The 21,144-nt window shown below is 39.2% G+C and overlaps 1 protein-coding gene across 4 annotated transcripts in view; it reads left to right on the top strand.

Annotated features, from left to right (window-relative positions):
* The window catches only part of SEL1L2 (SEL1L2 adaptor subunit of ERAD E3 ligase), a 109,399-nt gene that overhangs the window by 43,254 nt on the left and 45,001 nt on the right, over positions 1 to 21,144 (top strand). For 3 of the 4 annotated variants that reach the window (XM_047745559.1, XM_047745560.1, XM_047745561.1), the window contains 2 exons: positions 7,225 to 7,327; positions 12,473 to 12,635. In XM_047745559.1, coding sequence (XP_047601515.1) covers positions 7,225 to 7,327; positions 12,473 to 12,635 — 266 coding nt within the window. Of the gene's footprint in view, positions 1 to 6,855; positions 6,860 to 7,224; positions 7,328 to 12,472; positions 12,636 to 21,144 lie in introns of those variants that run through there. The other variant, XM_047745562.1, reaches the window with a different exon arrangement.

Raw genomic sequence — 21,144 nt, forward strand, 5'->3', positions numbered from 1 at the left:
TCCTTTTGCTCCCACTCACTACTGAAGGACTTCCCATTAAGGTTTCCCACAGCACTGTCTTCTTAAGTAATCATGTCCAACCCAACTGGACTGCGTATGATCAGGTGTGCATAATGATGCTCTGAATCCTCTAGGCCAGATTAAATCATGCTCATTATCTTCTGTTGGGGAAGGTGGACGGATATATTGTAGAATTTTAGACAGATTCCGTCAGAGATCAATCAAAATAAAAGGGGATATGACTCAACTGATGCGGAAAAGATGATTTATATGAAACACATCTCTCAATAATGTTAGATAAAAGAAGTATAACCATAAATAACCAATTGTTTAAAATACTTAACAAATTACAATAAATTTATTTCTTAATGTATTTTAGACCCATTTTTTCAAAATTTTCAGTAATAGTAACTTTGTGTTTCTCACATAATTCTGCATTTTGTTTAGCTCTAAGCAGACTGCACTGTCAGACTGCCTGTATTTGAATCCTTAACTACCTGGTACCAACTGTATGACGTTGGGCAAGTTACTTAACCTCTCTGTGCCTATATTACCTCATCTGTAAAACAAGAATGATAATAGCTCCTTGCTCTTACCATTAGTAAAAAAAGCTGCCTGAGTCCTAAGTGGCTTATAAATGTTAGCTTTTATTTTAACATATAATTATTAGTTTTGACACCTCGTTTTATAAACCATATTTCTTTCTGCTAAATTAAAGAGTTTTAGGCAGTCAATTAGTCTTTGAAAGTCAGAATCCTTGTTATTACAAGTTTTGCTTAGTAGATATTTGAGGAGAAAATATTGTTCTACTTACAACACAATTTGTCTACCATTTCTTAGCACTATCACTGAAGGTGTTTATGTTTTACAGCAATGATCTAGGGACAGTGTGAATAAACTTGATTATTGTAAATCTCTGTGCTCTTATGCAAGTGCATTTGAGTTGATTACATCTTTATCTGACTAAACTCTTTGCTGAGTCATTCTTTTTTTAGATAGAATGTTATTTTTAGTAATGGATATTTTTCTCCCTCCTTATCTGGTATTGTATCTTCCTGGCACACATTAAGGGCAAATGTGAAGAGCTTTTCTGAAGCATTATTCGGAAAATCAGAAGCTGAAGTTGGTTTATATCAAATTCAGTTGAAATTAAGTAAGAAAGATACAGTGCCTGTGTAGGCAAGATTTTCTGCAAGGGAAAAAACTTCCCATTTTCATCTCTTTGTATCATTTTAATGTTGAAAGCACCTGATTTTTAGTCAGACTAAAGGATGTTTATCTCCTAGCTTAATTTTTAATTCCTTTAACTCTCAATGAGACTTTATGTCATTTTTGAGGTAGCTATAATTTGTAATTCAAAATCATGTATCTGTTGTTCTTTTTCCTTTTGTTATTTTTAGATGATTTAAATAGTATTTGTTTAGGATTTTGTGGTGAAACATAGAAGAGAGTAAAGAATGCAGGATAGGGCAAGGGAAGGAGCTGGGCAAAGAGAGGGTTTCAGGAGAAATTTAGGGCTTTAAGAGTGAATTGCAAGGCACCTGGGTGACTCAGTTGCTTAATTGTCAGCCTTTGGCTCAGGTCATGATCTCAGGGTCCTGGGATCAAGCCCCATATCAGGTTCCCTACTCGCTGGGCAGTCTACTTCTCCCTCTCCCTCTGCCCCTCTCCCCTGCTCTGCTCTCTCTCTCGTTCATGCTTTCTCTCTTAAATAAATAAATAAATTAATTAAATCTTTTTTTAAAAAATGGGGTGCCTGGGTGGCTCAGTCGTTAAGCGTCTGCCTTTGGCTCAGGTTATGATCCCAGCGTCCTGGGACCTATGGAGACCCGCATCGGGTTCCCTGCTCAGCGGGAAGCCTACTTCTCCCTCTCCCATTCCCCCTGCTTGTGTTCCCTCTCTCTCTCTGTCAAATAAATAAAATTTAAAAATCTTAAAAAAAAATGTGAATTGCATTAGAGGATTTCCCCTCTTTCCATAGGCAAGGAGTTAGGCTGCTACCCTCACATCAGTAAGTTAATGGCTATATGCCACCAGTACCCTGCAGGGCTAAATGTCCATATAAAAGACTTTGTCTTATTTGCTAGACCTTCTCAGTTCCAATAATCTTTGTTTCTATTTCTCATCAGTCATTTACCAGCCACATACAGAGGTATTTCACCAATATAATTTCAAACTCAAAAATAATTGTCTGACCAGAACCACCTTCCTGCCACTTCTGCCCCTTCTTTTTTTCCTACAAACTTGGCTTCACCTTCACAATGATCTCAGTTCCCTTCTCCCACTTCCTTTTCATCTCTCTGTCCACTCCCCTCAGTATCACTTACTCCCACAGCGAGCCTGGATCACATGGCCAAACATGACCTTCAAACCCTGATTCTTTTATTGTATTGTATTGTATTGTATTGTATTATACTGTACTGTATTGTATTTTAGAGAGAAAAAGCATGAGCAACAAGAAGAGGCAGAGGGAGAAGCAGACTCCCCACTGAACAGGGAGCCAACATGGGGTTAATCCCATGATCCCTGGGATCATGACCTGAGCTGAAGGTAGCTGCTTAACCAATTGAGCCATCCAGGCACCCCGGCCCTTTATTTAGGACACATGGCCCCCTTCTTATCGTTTCATACCCATGGTTCATTTGTGTAGATTGCTTCCTCCAAATGGGATGCCAGTTTTGTCTTCTTGGCCTGAAAAACTCCTATCTACCTTTCAAGAACTATCTAAAGTGTCCTTTCATTTGTGAAGATTTCTTTATCTCCCTTAGTGAGAGTAGGGTGCCTAAGGGGGCGTTTGCTGTTTGGAAGATTCCCATCATCCATTTTACTTTTCTCACCATCCCAATTTCCTTTTGAGGAATTAAGTGTTCCCCACTGGATACATTCTTATAGGAACGTGATAAGAAGGCTTATCTTCCCTAATTAGACCCATCAGAATCATCCTGGAGTCTGGAGTGAAGAGGGGAAGATCCTAAAAGGATTGGATCTCAATCCATCCTGTAGCAGCTTCTGTCTCTGCTTCCAAAGAGCTTTGATTCCTGACCGACCCCATTGACTTTATGAGATTTCAACAGCCTCCCAGTAAGTTCCTTTTGCTTAAGTCAATCAGATTAGGTTTCTATTGCTTACAAACAAACAAGTCTCCTGTACTCCCAGAGTCCTTATTACAGAGTGCCTACCATTTTACCATGGCATTGTAATTTTTGGGAAACTGGTCTGTCTCTGCTACCAGGCTGAGACAGCATCTCCATTCTCTTTGGAAATACAACATATAGCATTGTGTCTAACACATGATAAGTATTCAATTCATATCAGTTAAATGGACAAGTAAATGTATGAATGACAGAGAATAAGTTGTTTCCAGCTCTTTTTCATTAATTCCTGCAGCAAGCAAGTGGGCCCGTTTTTGTTCCGAAGCTTTGCTTCTATTCCTTATCAATAAGAGGATTCTTTTCTTTTCTTTTCTTTTCTTTTCTTTTCTTTTCTTTTCTTTTTAAGATTTTATTTATTTATTTGTCAGAGAGAGAGCGAGAGTGAACACAGGCAGATAGAGTGGCAGGCAGAGGCAGAGCGAGAAGCAGGCTCCCTGCTGAGCAAGGAGCCCGATGTGGGACTCTATCCCAGGACTCTGGGATCATGACCCGAGCCGAAGGCAGCCGCTTAACCAACTGAGCCACCCAGGCGTCCCTTTTCTTTTCTTTTTTTTTTTTTTTTTAAAGATTTATTTACTTATTTGGGGGAAAGCGCACGAGCAGGGGGAGGAGCAGACAGAGGGAAAGGGAGAAGCAGGCTCCTCACTGAGCAGAGAACCTGATGTGGGGCTCGATCCCAGGACCCTAGGACCATGACCTGAGCTGAAGGCAGAGGCTTAACCCACTGAGCCACCCAGGCGCCCCCCTTTTCTTTTTTTTTAATAAGAGGATTCTACTTTATGAATTCGACAACAAGGAACAGGGATTAAGGAATAGATTTGATTAGAGAAATTTACAGTAGGAGGGTCTGCAAGAAAAAGCATAGAATCCCAGTTCTTCCATCACCTCACAGAGAGGTGAGCTGGGTTCCAGGATTGGTGGACACATGGAAGGTCTGCCTACTAAACTGCCTACCTTGAGTATAATCATGAGAAAGTGACCTTGTCAGAGGTGGGCTACTTGGGTACCCAGCTGCCTGGGAAAGTCAGATGTCCAGTACCTGGAAACATTGGAGGACCATGGGAAATTACAGTCCTTCCTGTTTTTAGAAGGTAGCCATTGATCTGATGGGAAGCTGGGCTGGGTATATCCCTTCCCACAGGGAGAAGGAGCAGCTTGTTTTCCAGGCAATCCAGAGTTGGCATCTGTATTACTTTGCTAGGGGTATCGTAATTAAATACCACAGGCAAGATGGCTTAACAAGCAGAAATTTATTTTCTCACAGTTCTGGAGGTCTATGATCAAAGTGTCAGCAGGTTTGGTTTCATACCAAGGCTTCTCTCCTTGGTTTATGGATGGCCACCTTCTCAGTATGTCCCTACATGGCCTTTTCTTAGTGCTGTATGCCCCTGATGTCTCTTTCTCTTCTTATAAGGACATCAGTCATATTGGATTAGGACCCCACCCTAATGGCCTCATTTTAAATTAATTATCCCTTTAAAGATCTTATCTCCAAATACAGGTACATTCTGAGATGCTGGGAATTAGGACTTCACAATTCATCCTGTAATAGCATCCAAGATAGTTATGAAATAATAATTAAGACTGCAGAAGTAATAACATGTCAAGAACTCTTATAAATATGTCTCTGACAAACACTGAAATACAAATTCATCTAGTTGAAGCACTTCCCATATTTGCTGCTGTATGAAATACTGCTCTGGCACACCTACTCTGCCCTCTTTTACTCCTGACGGTCATTCCCACCACTTTCCCAGTCAGCTTAGAGCCCTTATCAGGACAGAACACAGGCATCCACTAGTTGGGTGTTCAGAGGATTCCAGATTCAGGGAGGTCCTTTATAGCAAGCTCAGAATGGTCTCCTCAAGTCATTTCCTAACTATGCTTTCCTCAAATTTGGAAATGGTTAAACCATAAAAAGGAAATTATAGTGCTGTCAAGATAACTTTATCTGACAGTTGAGCACTCTTATAGTAAGGAAAATTTGTATTTCAGTACATTTGGGAAGCCAAAAAAAGAATTACAAATTAAAGTAAAAGCCATGAGTAGAAATCTGTAGTGTAAATCATTTCTCATATGTATATGCATGCACAGACAACCTTTCAAAATGTATTCTTGGTCTTTGAAAGCATGGTAGTAGAAGCAGTTGCTATTCCAAACACAGATTAGTAAATTATTCCCATTATTTTTCCTCTCTAATCATGACTATAGGTAGCATATAACTCAAAGCAGAAATTAAATGCTAAAAGTGTCTGGTGTTACCGAATTGATTGGATAACTTGAAGCATTCAAAATAATTGCAAATTAACTTTTAAGTTAAAAACATTTTTTTAATTTAAAAAAGAACAACTCTGATGGTTTGTCAGGAAGAAGAAAAACAGGAACCACTTAAAGATCTTTGTGGTCTTGTTAATGAGGCATCAAATCTCAAAATGCCTCTTTTAAAATGGTTTCAGGCATGGTTCACCTAATCAGAGGTTTCACTGAGTGTCATAATGGACTTCAAGAGGCACTGTGCTGTGATGTGGAAGGTATTGGGGTGGGGGTGTGCACATTCACTCTGGGGGTAGAATGAGGGCTGTAAAGCTGACTCTTCCTCTAAATAGCTTCCCACACTGTAAACTGATAACAATGGCTTGAAAATTGTGATGTGTTATACAAATGTCTGAGAAATACTATTATTGTAGCAGGTAAAATTCCATTACTTTAATTTCTTTAAATTCTAAAAATTAATTCTGTGTTCCCATCCCCAAAAGGCAAGTTGTTATTGGTACTCTTTCTGTGTGTTTTCCCCAAGGTCTTAGAAAGGTTGTCAGGGAGGAAGAATGAGCCTTGGGGAGAGCAAAATTTTCAGGGAGATTTTCTCCTCCAATCCTAGATGTTCGCTACTTTTCTAGGAGATGCCCATTGCTCAGGTCCTCATGTTGTCTTGGAATCTTATAGTTCTAAGGTTTATGGTCAATGATCAGACAAAGGAGTCTGAGAGATGAGATCTTGGTGTCTAAGATCATTTCTTTAGGGTCACCAAGCAGCCCCTTTTCCTAGAGGCCTTGCTTCCCACTTTGTATTTGCGGAAACTTGCATCTCTTTCCCAGACTAGGATCATCTCTCTCCCTCCTACCATCAGAAGCATCTTTCTATCTCCTCCAACCTCCAGACACTTTCACAGAAGACAGGAAGAGGATAATAGTTTTTGTAGTAGCTTCCACATTCTGACTAAAGGCAAGGTGATCTTGAAATACAGAGGTTAAAAAATAAGGAGAGCATAAAGGAGGAAACATTTTCCCTCTACCCTTCTAGGTTCTTTTGGCTGCTTTATTAATTAAATTGACATAAGACAGCTCAATGAGAGGAAAACATTTAATTTCATATATGTGGGAAATTGAGCCTTATATGCCATCTTTTTTTTTTTTTTAAGATTCTATTCATTTACCTGACAGAGATCACAAGTAGGCAGAAAGGCAGGCAGAGAGAGAGGGGGAAGCAGGCTCCCTGCTGAGCAGAGAACCTGATGTGGGGCTCGATCCCAGGACCCTGAGATCATGACCCGAGCTGAAGGCAGAGGCTTAACCCACTGAGCCACCCAGGTGCCTGGAGCCTTATATGCCATCTTGAGCTAAGAAGGAGGTAAGGGTCTGGGGCTTCAAAGAGAGAGAAGATAATTCACAGGAAGATGGGAAGAGCAAATGTTTGGTAAACAAATGATTGTCATACCATGCAGAGACATTAGGGCAGAGAGGAAGTTGAATAAATATTCCCTGCCAACCTCCCCTCACCTTACCACACCTAACCCATACTCTTCATATTTATCTCCAGTAATAACTCTCTTCCTGAACCAGGCTTTCTATCTAAACTCCTAGAGGCAATTAAGGAGGAGGTAAAAAGCTCTTCTTGAGTCTTTTTGGCCTTGATTAGATTCAGGTCAAAATAATCCACATGCCAAAGTGGCACATTTTGGGGAGGTTCATCTGAACCTTTTCATGAGCAAAATCCAAACTAATATGGCAGCACATTATTTTAAAAATATAAAACATACAAATAATGTTATTTTTCCTTGTTTGTCCATATATAGTAAGAAAGCAAGCAAAGCAAAATTTCACAGATGAAGGAGACCAGCTGTTTCAGATGGGCATCAAGATTCTCCAGCAGTCCAAAAGCCAAAAACAAAAAGCACAGTAAGTCTTTGTCCAGTTACCTAAGCCAACTTAAATTCCTGGCTAAGAAAAAAGAGCAATCCAAAATCTAGTTTGTCATTAAAAGCTTATTGGGATAACAAATAAGTTTATTGGCCCATAAGCTTTTCTTTTTAAAAGGATCCATTGATGTTTAAAGAATCCTAAAATTATCAGCCTAAACAAACCGAACTGAATGTGAAATTGTGGTCCCAACACTTTAAGTGAAATGCAGAATTAAGGCACTAATCTGAGTACTCAGGCAAAAATATTCTGTTTTGAGTTTATTAGGTATTTCAAATGAAATAAGACATGTTACTTGAATCAGAGTGGTTGTTTTAGAATGCTTTATTCTTTTTTTTTTTTTAGATTTTACTAATGTATTTATCAGAAAGAGAGAGAGCACAGGCAGGCAGAGGCAGAGGGAAAATCAGACTTCCCGCTGAGCAAAGAGCCAGATGTGGGACTCGATCCCAGGATGCTAGAATCATGACCCGAGCCAAAGGCAGCTGCTCAACCAATTGAGCCACCCAGGCATCCCTAGAATGCTTTATTCTGCCTAACTCAGCATTTGTCCCTACAAACCTACTTTATGGTTTTCAAAGCACTTTCATGTATGTGATTCCATTTTATCCCCCAAATGGCCTTATGAGTTAAGAAGAACTTCATTTCCCACACCTTTAAACAGTTAGGAAGAGAGATTCAAGGATATTAAAGTGAGGTGATCACAAATACACAGCTGGGAAGTAACCAGGGATGGCCACATGGTCTCACTCCATATTCATCATTTCTCTTTTCATTTGTCTACTTTGTCTAAAGGGGAGGCAGAAATATCTTGTCCCCCCAGTAGAGGGACACAACATGAGGTTACCCCTCAAGTCCCTAATTAAAACCTCATTGAGATCAACTCCTAGTTCTTCCATTCACTGGCTGTGTAATCCCTGTGCAAGTTACTTAACCTGCTTGTGTTCTGGATAGTACAGTTAGGCTCTTAGAACAATGCCCAACACATAGTAAGCAAAAGATAAGCATTTATCTTTATCTCTAGTCCTCTAAATGGTAAGCAGAAGGTATGGGAGAGAAGAAAACAAGTGTGTCTTGAAGCAGTAACAAAAAGAATGAGCTCCGGACCTCCAACAAGGAGACAACTTTTGTTTGCACACAGATCAGGCATAGCTGCTCTGGGGGAAGCATCCCTGTGCTGTGGTAGGTATCCTAGGCAGGGCAGCAGCAGAGTTCCTGAATTCTTTCTTAAAGCTCAAAGCTTCCCAGAAGAGCATAAAAGTATAGAGAATAAAGGGGCATTTCAACTATGAAAAACTTCCATTTATTAAGTGCCTTCTTTGTGCTACTTATTGTTCTGGGCAGTTATGTGTGGAATAGCATTCATTGCTCACAATGATATTGTGAAGCATAAATTGTTATCCCCAGATTTCAGAGGAGGAACTAGAAGGTCAAAAATATTCTATAATTCTCCCAAAGTGACAAGAAGAAGGAAGTAAAGGAGTTGGTCAGCTCTCTAAGGGAAGTTAAATTAGAAGCTCCTTATAAGAGCAGAGGAAACCATCCCCTGCAAAACCTGGGTTTCATATTGAGCATCTCTGGGGGCTGTCATGATGAGGATGGGGTTTAATCAGACCCCCAAAATATAATCCAGCCTGATAAGGAAGTCTGCTTACTCAGGTGCTCACTGAATGGATGAGTAAGAATAGAGAATTCTCAACCCAGACCAGCTAGATGAAAGAACAATGAAATTCTGGGAACGGTTAGGATTAGGTTTCAGATTAGCTCTATAGCAGGTGAACTCAAGATGAGGGCCCCACTGGGTATGCCCTTTCTTTTTAAATTTTAAGTTTTTTTATTTATTTGATACAGCAAGAGAGGGAACATAAGCAGGGGGAGTGGGAGAGGAAGAAGCAAAGAGCCCCCTGAGCAGAGAGCCCAATGTGGGGCTCAATCCCAGGACCTTGAGATCATGACCTGAGCTGAAGGCAGCTGCTTAATGGCTGAGCCACCCAGGCATCCCTGAGTAGGCCCTTTTAAATTAAAGGAAACCCGAGATTCAGTCCAATGGGACAAAATCACTCTTGGAAGCTCCCCAAGTAACTATCTACTTAACCTTGATGGGTACCTTCCTCTTTGGCTTAAAGAATGGGGAGAAAACCCAACCATGAAAGCAGACTGCCCAGCAGTGAAGGAGTCTTTATGCCACCTAGGTGTGATTCAATCTCTGGCTGTTCTTGCCCAGCGTATCCTTGCCCAAGAGTGCCAGAAAAGCAGCTTTTTTTTTTTTTAAAGATCTTATTTTTAAGTAATCTCTACACCCAACATGGGCCTTGAACTCACAACCCCAAGATCAAGAGTCACATAATCTACCAACTAAGTCTACCAAGTACCCCAAGAGCAGTTTATTTCTGCCGTAGCTTAGGTATGTGAGAGGGTGCATAATGCTGAGTCCCCTGACCCTTCTGAGTTGACTGAGAACTGAAACCAAATCTGCTCATAGCAAGAGATTTCAGGAATTTGTGGGAAAACTGAATGAAATTCCTCCAAATATCAAGACAGTCTGCTCTTCTCTTAAGCCAGTTACACCCAGTCTAGCCATCTTGAAGATTGTGGTCAGGGGAAAGAAAAATGAACACCCTACTGACTATAGAGGAATCATTTCTCTCCCATTCATTCCTCAATCTTGTGTCCTCTTTGCTTCACCACTTCTTGTATAAGACAGAGGTGCTTCTAGTCCTTTTGGCTCATCCACATCCACATCGTGACCCAATTCATTTATTCATTCATTCATTCATTCATTCATTCATCTATAAATTGCTTAACAAGTCAGTGCTGTTAGAAGTACAGATGTTAAGCAAGCATGCGTCAGGGAGACACAGACTTGTCTACAGGAGTCAAGCAGCCTCAGAGATAACCAGGGTTAGCTGTCATTAAGAATTACACCCTCCCACCCCCCACAACACAAGCAAAGAAGATTTGAAGATAAGCTCCTGCTCTACACCAAGTTTCTGATGAGTCCTAGAGATGCCTTTAGTCTCCTCCTTCCCTAGCACCCACCTTAACATCCAGTACCAGATACTTTAGGAGTTACCCAGATAGCTAACTGAACTTTCTTTTGGGGATCTGCTAATTCTTCCCAGTTTCTCTTACTTTTTCCCCCTTGGGGGTTACAGCCCAGATCTTAATCCTACTGAGTTTACCAACAACTTTCTTCAGCACTGGATTCTGTTTCTAGTATTCCTTATATCAGCTTGGACTTTCATGACAAAGGACCGAGGTATACACTCCTCCCTTAAGAGTTAAAGACACCTAGATGGATTGGTTTTACAAACTTTTGCTGTGTCCTGGGATCACTGAATGTGTATATACTGCTGGCTCCTGCAGCCCATCAGATTTCTCTGCCCCGGTCCATGTGGGTGCCCTTCTAATCCCAGCAGGCTATGTGGTTGCAGCAGCAAACCATGTGGCAGAATAACTTCAAGGAGTCTGTGTATGATTTCTAGCCTATCTCCAAATGCCAGACATTTGCATCCATTGACTTTTAGACCTTCTGTTTTATTTGCCTTCTGGTCCCTAGAATATTAGCTTGCTCTGACCATGGTTAATTTCTTGCTTGACCTCCTGGCTTCTTTTGTTCCACTGGAGTCTATTCTCTGTGTTGCCATCCAAGACCCTAAAGCCTATGTGGATAACAGTCTGAGCCCATTCTTTTCTGCTCCAGCCACCAAGGGCAAATTATTTTAGCATCAGGGTGGATAAGCAGTACATAAAGCTGAGTCTCCTGATCCTTCTGAGCAGCAAGGATAGATTTGTGTATTTGTTCCTGTATTTGAGTCAAGGTCACTGGTAGAGGTTAATGCTTTCTGTTCTTACTGCTACCAAAAAGGAAGTTATAAAAGTAAAAACAAATCCTTGGGGCGCCTGGGTGGCTCAGCTGTTAAGCATCTGCCTTCAGCTCAGGTCATGATCCCACGGTCCTGGGATCAAGCCCAGCATCGGTCTCCCTGCTCACTGGGAACCCTGCTTCTCCCTCTCACGCTCCCCTTGCTTGTGTTCCCTCTCTCGCTATCTCTCTCTGTCAAATAAATAAATTAAAATCTTTTTTAAAAATTTATTTTAAAGAGTAAAAATAAATCCCAAAAGTACTCTCTGTCTCTGACACAAGTTTTGACCTTGCAAGGCTCTCCGTTACTACCTATTAGGCAGATCAGGTCCAGATGATTTCTGAGTGGGACTCAGAAAATGCAATGTAAGGCCGTCCTATGGCATCTATATTTATAATCATTAAATTCTCACACCGTTTACCCACTAATTACAGAACAATTACCATGCTATAAAACTTTGGAATTTATGCAGTAGTCCTAAAAATAATAATAATGGCAGCTAAATTTATTGAGTGCTTGCTATGTACCAGGTCCTATGCCAAGCATTTCATGGATCATCTCATTGAATCTTCCCAACAACCCTATGAAGTAAGGGCTCTTGTTATCCCCACTCCATAAATGAGAGAGGCAAAAATAAGTTAAATAACTTGCCTGAAGCTCTCAAACTAGTAAGTGGTGGACCCAGATTTTGAACCAGTCAAGACTTTAGAGCCCTAATAGCCATTGGGTTTTATTTGGTTATTATTTTTCCACACAGCCTGACTTTGCATGCTGAGGAATATGTTCTATTTTAGAAAATTATTTCAGAATATAAAGGGACTCTTGTTTTCATTATAGTAACTTCTAGAAGTGACACTCCAATTTTGATTACTTTTTATTACATTGTTTTATATTTCAGAGTTCATTTTGTTAAACAAATATTCATGTAATGCGGGTAATCATGGGAGAGTTCACTATGTTAGGACAAGTGTCTCAGTTTTTCACTTCACTTGGTGAATAAGCTTGAGGCATGATGTATCCTATATATTTCTTCCTTTCACCAGCTTCACTATTTGTCAGATATATCTGAAATTATAATCTTAGATAACGTAGGGCTGAAAAAAACCCTACTGACCCATAGATGTGATGGACTTCAGCTAAACTGTATTATTAGTAGCAATAACAACTTGGTCCTACTTGCTAGAGAGAAGTAGTGTGAAGGAGGGAGCAGAAAAACATTTTTGATCATCAAACCTCTACCTTCATCTTTTTGAAACAGAGCCTACGTATTCTTTGCCAAAGCAGCTGACATGGGAAACATGAAAGCTATGGAGAAAATGGCTGATGCTTTGCTATTTGGAAATTTTGGCATGCAAAACATAACAGCGGCTATCCAATTATACGAGTCCCTAGCTAAAGAAGGATCATATAAAGCCCAAAATGTGAGTTTTGAAAGAAAAGTAAGCCTTACGTAGCTACATCCTAAAATAACTATAGACAAATAGCATGTGAAAGGAGTTTAGCAATATTATTCCCATTCTACTGCATGAACCCAGACCTAGGGAAGTTACAGTAACACTGAAATAGTGGGGTCAGGGAGGGGACATAGCAAGAGAACTGGGCAAATTCTTCTAGTTAATTGGGTGACTGTCAGGAATGGAATGGAAATGCTCTCTAATTCAGCTTCCCATCTTATGTCCATGGGTGTGTTTAGAAATAATTTAAGAACTCTGAACCCCTAACATAATTAAATTTTACCTAAATATATTCACCTATACAAAAAAAAAAAAAAAAAAACCCACAGAGTAAATCTATGACCTTACATGCTGTTTGCCTGGTTTTTACATTTCAAACATTTTATAAACTAAATATATTTTCTTTTCTCTTTTACTGAATGCATTTCATTTAATCCAAGAATAATGTAAGTATTTCATAGAAAATCTGGAAAACAGAAACGTATATACATTCATACATTAATAAATAAATACATACATAAATAAAACCTTCACAAGCCAACCATTCTGACTCAATTATTGTTAGGACTGTTTTATATTTTTGCTTAGCTTCTTCCTCAGGCATCTCTCTTCTTACATCATCCTGATCACAATGCAAGTGCATATATCATTTTGTTTCTGGCTACTTTCACTTAATGATATAGCAAAAGTATGTTTTCATGTTGTTAGTCTTTTTAATAAAAATATTTATTTCTGATTACAAAAGAAATTCATGCTCATGACAAAAAAATGTCTGAGAATTCAGAAAGTATGAAGAAAATAATAAAAGTTGTCTGAAACTTCTCCTCCCTGAGATCATTTTTGGTATCTCTGGGAGGAAAATGCAGAAGCTAGACTTTGGAGTCAAACTGAAGTTCAAATCCATTCTGCCACTTGCTTATTGGATACCTCCTTAACAAAATCCTTTCCCCTTCCACAGGAGGATCCTTTCCTACACTCTCTGATTCTGTTTCCCTCATAATCTAATAGTAGTAAAACACTTAGTGTGTTTCTAGGTAGCATTGTTTATGACTGAAATGACTTCAGATTGACAAACTTCCATCGCATTGGGGCAAACTGTAATGAACTGTAAATACCTGATCGTGGTAGTAATTCTTAGGACACCACACATATGGAACCGTTACTTGGGGGTTGGGGCTCCTGCACCCACCTACTGTGCATCTCACCTCCTTGAGGCCTCATCTGAGGGACCAAAGATAATGGCCCCGGGAGGACTATCCTAGGAAACTGGGAAACTGCAGTTCCTGTGCTATATCCACCTGAATAGACTGGTGGCAACTGGAATCTGTGGGAGCCTCATGAGTCTCTGTGTTTACTTAGTTGAAACCAAAGCTAGACCAGCAAAACTCTGATCAGTGAGACAACCTCTCTAATTTTCATCTGTAGGGTTAGGTTTTATCATATATAATACACTGGATACTGTGTCCATCTGGTTCACAGTTGTATCTAATATTTAGCACAGTCCTTGGGACAAGAAATATACATTGATTGCTGGATCAATTAATGATGAATAATTAAATAGAATTATTGTGGAGATTAAAATAATATGTAAAGGTTAATTCCATACCTGGAACTTTGTCATCATTCATTGTAAAGAAAGGATATAAATATTACTCTTATAGAATTTTTCCTATTACTATGTAGAATTTCTTTTTTACAAAAATGAGATCATACTTTAATTGCTGTTTCCTAATCTCTTTACTCACTTAATAATATATTATAAACAAATTGCCATGTAAATATATGCAGATCAACATCACTGTTGTATTTTTTAAATTTTTATTTATTTTTTTAAATTTCTTTTCAGTGTGTCAGAATTCATTGTTTATCTACCACACCCAGTGCTCCATGCAATACGTGCCCTCTACCGTTATATTTTTTAAAGATTTATTTATTGATTATTTATTGATTATTGATTATTTGAGGTGGGGGAGGAGCAAAGAGGGAGCAAGAGGGAAAGAAACAGAAGTGGATTCCTCATAAAGGGCTTGATCTCATGATCCTGAGTTCATGACCTGGGCCGAAATCAAGAGTCAGATGCTCAGAGTGCCTGAGTGGCTCAGTCCTTAAGTGTCTGCCTTTGGCTCAGGTCATGATCCCAGAGTCCTGGGATCTAGCCCTGTGTGGGGCTCCCTGCTTAGCAGGAAACCTACTTCTACCTCTCCCATTCCCCCGTTTGTGTTCCCTCTCTCACTATCAAATAAATAAATAAAATCTTAAAAAAAAAGTCAGATGCTCAACTGACCAAGCCATCCAAGCACCCCTCAATATCACCATCTTAAATATCTGTATAATTTTAATTAAGTTGTTGAATACTACTTTTTACCCCAGGGAATTTTTTGAAACTAAATACAAAACATTATATTTACAAAGGAGTAAACGGATTTATAAATGTTATAATAAAATAGAGTTTTTAAACCTTCATTGTCCAAACACAAAGTTCCAAAACAAACTAAATGTTACCATCATATCCAGCACTATAAACAATATCTCAGAATTCCTTTCTTTTTTTTTTTTAATATTTTATTTATTTATTTGACAGAGATCACAAGTAGGCAGAGAGGCAGGCAGAGAGAGAGGAGGAAGCAGTCTCCCCACAGAGCAGAGAGCCCGATGTGGGGCTCGATCCCAGGACCCTGGGATCATGACCCAAGCCGAAGGCAGAGGCTTTAACCCACTGAGCCACCCAGGCATTCCTTTCTAAACTAGTGAACATGTACTTTATTTTTTAGTGGGAGTATTAATTAGTTAATTAAGTCAACAGTTGTTTTGTTGACACAATGTTCCAAACATAATCTAAGTTGATGAATAGAAAAAGATTAATAGGTTACAGTCCTTATGGGTCAATCTGAAGTATAAATACATAATTGCAGCACAATTTAGGCAGACTATAGTTATAAACTGCGTTAGACACAGAAAAGAGTCTAACAGGTTCTGCCTAGAGCAGAGGAGGAAGGCTTCTAGGTAAAAGTGACATTTGTACCTAGTCTAGAATATTGGATATAGACAACATACAAGATTTATTTGTCTGTATTTGAGAAAGTATTTGATAGAAGGTCAAAACAGTACTCCCAGAAAAGAAATTCCAAATTAACAGAAATGGTACATAAAACACCTGGATTTCAGGGCCAAAGTCAGAGTATCACACCCCATTCTCAGATTAATGTGGTTCCATGGCATGGCCACAGACTGCCCTCTAATCCCAGTTCATTGGCCATCAAATGCTTGCCATTGATTTTAAGGAGAAACAGATAGGAGAAGGTCATTAGCTGAGTGCTAATCCAGTGCTAGGAAGAATAACTCTAAATGGATGACCACTGGCTATGTATTATGACAGCCATCTTTGTAGAGACAAGCAGGCATTGTTGGGACAATATCCTTGAAAACGTACAATTACAGACTTCAGGGTAGCTTGTCGTGGTAGCAGACAGGGGTTCTGGAATCAGAAAGCTGGAATCGGAAAGCGGGACAACTAATGAGCTTCCCATCTTGTTCATTCTTTCAGTGTCATTTCTATAAACCTCAGGTTTCCCAAACCTGCAAAGGGAACTGTTGATAAGGTCACACTACTTTATAATTTTGCTGCAAGAAGCAAATAATATCTGCACGATCCCTTAGAGATATTAAAGTACATCAATGAATAATGTTGTGTAACGATTTTAGTCCTAATGGCTTTGCTTCGGAGTCAGTCAGTCCCTGGCTTTAAATCTCAGTTCCAATACTCGTGGCCTGCCCTCTCTGAGTCTCAATTTCTTCATCGTAAAATGGGGATATCTGTCTGACATATGTATGTGTTGGGTCTCAGGAGGATAAGAAGATAGAATATGAGTGAGGACAAACTTATCATCTGGAAAGCTGACATTGACCTGATATGCAAAATTCAATCACACTGCCTATTGAAATGCTACAATACAAGGTGGCAAAAAGTCTCTGTCCCAAACACCTCCTATGCTCTCCCTGACATCCTGGACACCCTTATTCCTTACTTGGAATCCCCCTCCCCTCATGACCTCCCCATAAACTAGTGACCAAATTGTTAACATCTGGATGAGCCGGGCACCTGCAAGATCCTGGTCTAGTACTACAGCTGGATTGCTGGATTCTGTTCTGAAATTTTGCTCTCACCCCTGTCATCCCTATAGAAAAGTCTGTTTCCAATAGCAGGTCTGCTTACAACTGACTTGTCTCCTTGTACAAGAACAACTAGTCAAAGAGATTCTGTGCTACAAACAATGCTTAATTCAATCTGTGACTAGGATGGCCACGTGCTATATTGATCAGAGCTCTCTAAATAGAGAGCTAATAGGTTAACAGGCTGGGTGACCATCTTTCTTCTCAGGCTGTTTGTGCCACCCTGATATAGGAATCCTACCTGCACTCTTAAGAAATATTGCTGGAGGGACGCCTGGGTGGCTTAGTTGGTTAAGCGGCTGCCTTCGACTCAGGTCATGATCCCAGCATCCTGGGATCGAGTCCCGCATCAGGCTCCCTGCTCCGCGGGGAACCTGCTTCTCTCTCTCTCCCTCTGCCTGCCTTTCTGCCTGCTTGTGCTCTCTCTCTCACTGTCAAATAAATAAATAAAATCTTAAAAAAAAAAAGAAATATTGCTGGAAACTATAAGGACAAGGTAGCAACAGCAGTGTAGCTAAAGAAGCTGGAAATGTATACTGTGAATGGCAATGAAAAAGAATGAGAAGGACAAAGATAGGAAAAAATGAAGAGAATGAAGACACCTATCTCTGGGGGGAAAAGGAAGAACAGAAATACTGAAATGTAATAAATGGAGAGCCTGGAGTGCCAGAAGTCTAATAAAGATCTGAGTTAAAGAAAAACACAAAAGAGAAGAACCCATATTATAAAGCAGCTTTGAGCGGTCAGGGGAAAATGTAATTTTCAGGCTACATACAAAGGGCAGCTGAATAAAGGAAAAGAGGCATAATTATTTCTTTCATGTACCTTGAATGGTTCATCCCACAAAATTCCAAATCAAAGGAAATTTTGATAAGGACAACAAAAGCATTTGAGTTTATGAGCAGAATCTATTGTATTGATTTTCAAAGAAACTATACCTTTCCGGACTCCTGGACAGCTCTGACAGTCAAGCGTCTGCCTTCAGCTCAGGTCATCCCTGGGTCCTAGGATGGAGTCCCTGAGCAGGGAGGCTGCTTCTCCCTCTGCCTGCCACTCCTCCTGCTTGTGCTCATTCTCTCTCTCTCTTCTCTCTCTGACAAATAAATAAATAAATATTTTTTTTTTTAAAGAAAGAAACAATAGCTTCCAAATAATGAGAACTATTCACTAACAGAGTCGTCTTCATGGACATGGTGGAAATTGAGGAAATAGCAAACAAAACTGAGTCCTACAGTAGAGGATTCCAATAAGATATTATGTTATACCAGCTAAACGTAGATAAATTATATATTTTTTACTTCTCTGATTCTCATTCAGGAAGCAAAAATTCAGAATTAAAAAGGTTCACTCTTAATATCAATGAACAGCTTCGATTTGTCAATTTGCCAAACAAGAATATAGGGTTAAACCTCATTGCTTTAAGAATCATGAAATAGGGGTGCCTGGGTGGCTCAGTGGGTTAAAACCTCTGTCTTCAGCTCTGGTCATGATCTCAGGGTCTTGGGATTGAGCCCCACATCGGGCTCTCCGCTCAGCGGGGAGCCTGTTTCTGCCTCTCTCTCTCTCTGCATGCCTCCCTGCTTACTTGTGATCTCCGTCTTTCAAATAAATAAATAAAATCTTAAAAAAAAAAAAGAATCATGAAATAGATCATCCATGTTGCATCACCTTAAAATTTAATTTAGGGGGGCCTGGGTGGCTCAGTTGGTTAGGCGTCTGCCTTCAGCTCAGGTCATGATCATGGGGTCCTGAGATGAGCCCCTTGTCCAGCTGTAAGCTAAGTGAGAAGCATGCTTCTCCCTCTTCCCCTGCTTGTGCTTTCTTGCTCTCTCTCTGTCTCATAAATAAATACAGTCTTTAAAAAAAATTAATTTAATTGTGGTAATCTCTAAGTGGTGGTATTATTTGTAACTATCTTCTTTTTAAAAATAGTTCACTGGGCTTTTTTCCTCTACATTTTCTATTCATGGTTATGTATTACTTTGATAACAGAAAAATCATTTAACTCAGATGTATGTATATGTTCAAAAAGGTTTACTATGTTCAAAAAGATTTACTATAAATTATAAGAAAATCTATTCTATTGTTTAAAAATTATTTTTATTGATATATTAAGGAGAATATGAGGAATTGCATATTTTTCCATGCTTTGTAATTCTAGAATAATTCTATCTCATGGCAAAGATTCCTCATATTTTTCATTTATTTTAGATGAGAATTTTAGAGGTGTTTTGTAGAGGGAATGTAGTTATTAGTACTGTGCTACTACTGAAAAAAATCATTTTTAGTCAACCTAATAATCACTTTGATAATTTTAGGATTACCTGTATAGAGCATTTCATCTTGATGTTAATGTTCTTTTTGTATTAAGGGTACAGATAGGATCTGAGTTGTTCATTAAGGTTGATTCACACTTTTGTTTGGTATGCAATTTGAGCTAAAAGTAAAGATCTCAGATGCCTTCAAGCCTTGTGCAGTAATTAGAGGAAGAATGCTTAACCTTTTCTCTTTAACAATAATTTCCTATATAAAAAGTAAAAGGAATATTTAACTTTTAAATTATTATTATGAAACCTGAGTAATTTGCTTTGAAATATTAAAAAAAAAAAATCCTCTATGCTAAACTCTTTCCATTCAAATCCCAGCTATTATAAGTTTCTTACACACCATGGCACAATTGTTGAGTTCAGAATCAAGTCTTATAAACAGATCTAATTTGTGGAGCTTGACCTTTAAAAACCACTGGAAGCGTCACTGATGTCATCACTATTACACAGCTTCTCTTTTGACTTAGCATTTTTTTTTCTGGATTAAGTGTAAACTGTGCTATAATCCATCTTGTTTCATCTCAGCTGTATCTCCAAAGAAAGACCAAATGCCTAAAACTGCTTATTGTATAGTTGTTAGGTGACAATGTCCAAGTGTAAAGGAATAGTACAACAATGACTATAATCAGCATATTCACTACATGAAAGCTCATATTATCTTTTGTCTTCCTTTAGTACTAGAATGAAGGAAAGGAGAGAGGAAGAAGGGAGGAAGGAAGAAAGTTGAGCCTTCCAGAGAATTAATTCAAAATCACCCATTGTTATTTTTCAGTGAAAGAGGGAACATGCCTTTTGGGCTAGTTTTAAAGCTGCTAAAATCATGGTTTCATTCCTTACTTTCTAGAATGAACTTTATACAAAGAAAAGCTCCCCTCCCCTGTCACAGGATGGAAATTTAACTCCCACACAATCCACAACTCACAAATTTCTTCAACAGAATCTGGCCATAAAGTGTGATAAGCTGTGCACAAAATCATACACTTTTGGTGAAAGTATCTTAAAATACAAGCTCAACTGAATAGAATAGTATCCTCATTTTCTCATATAAAGGTCAGTATATTTGTTTGCTGTCGGGGTTTCTACATAAATAAATCACTTTCTAAGTTGAGCAGAATCAAAAATTGCTAAGAGTTGCAAGCAAAATAAAAATCTAATATTGACTAAAGAGATCCTTAAAAGGAGCCAAGTGAGCCATTTTAAATATAAACTACAAAGGGGGCGCCTGGGTGGCTCAGTGGGTTAAGCCGCTGCCTTCGGCTCGGGTCATGATCTCAGGGTCCTGGGATCGAGCCCCGCATGGGGCTCTCTGCTCGGCGGGGAGCCTGCTTCCTCCTCTCTCTCTACCTGCCTCTGCCTGCTTGTGATCTCTCTCTGTCGAATAAATAAATAAAATCTTTAAAAAAAAAAAAAAATATATATATATATATATATAAACTACAAGGGTTAGAGGAGTTCCAGGATTCCAGATGCCTTCCATTTGTAATAACGCCCTTTTGGTCTACTTTCCGTAGAAGGGAAACTTTTGAGACTAAAGAGGACTTGGTCAAAACAGAAGATTTTTTTTTTTCAGTTTATGGATTAAATAGATTACACGAATTATACTTATAAACCACATGTTAGGGGCGCCTGGGTGGCTCAGAGGGTTGGAGCCTGTGCCTTCGGCTCAGGTCATGATCCCAGGACCCTGGGATCTAGCCCCACATCGGGCTCTCTGCTCAGCAGGGAGCCTGCTTCCCTTCCTCTCTCTGCCTGCCTCTCTGCCTACCTGTGGTCTCTGTCTGTCAAATAAATAAAATAAAATCTTTAAAAAAAAAATAAAAATAAACCACATGTTAGAGTTATTTTGATCTTGGGAACTGAACTGGGCAGTCAGTTCCCTAATTTAAAAAATGATATGGTTCTTTGTCCTTGAAATTATACTTCAAAGTTTAAGAAATTATACATTTAGTTTTGATTGAATTATCAGACTTCTTGTATCT

Source organism: Lutra lutra, chromosome 9 (genome assembly GCF_902655055.1).
Source record: "Lutra lutra chromosome 9, mLutLut1.2, whole genome shotgun sequence".
NCBI classification, from domain to species: Eukaryota; Metazoa; Chordata; class Mammalia; order Carnivora; family Mustelidae; genus Lutra; species Lutra lutra.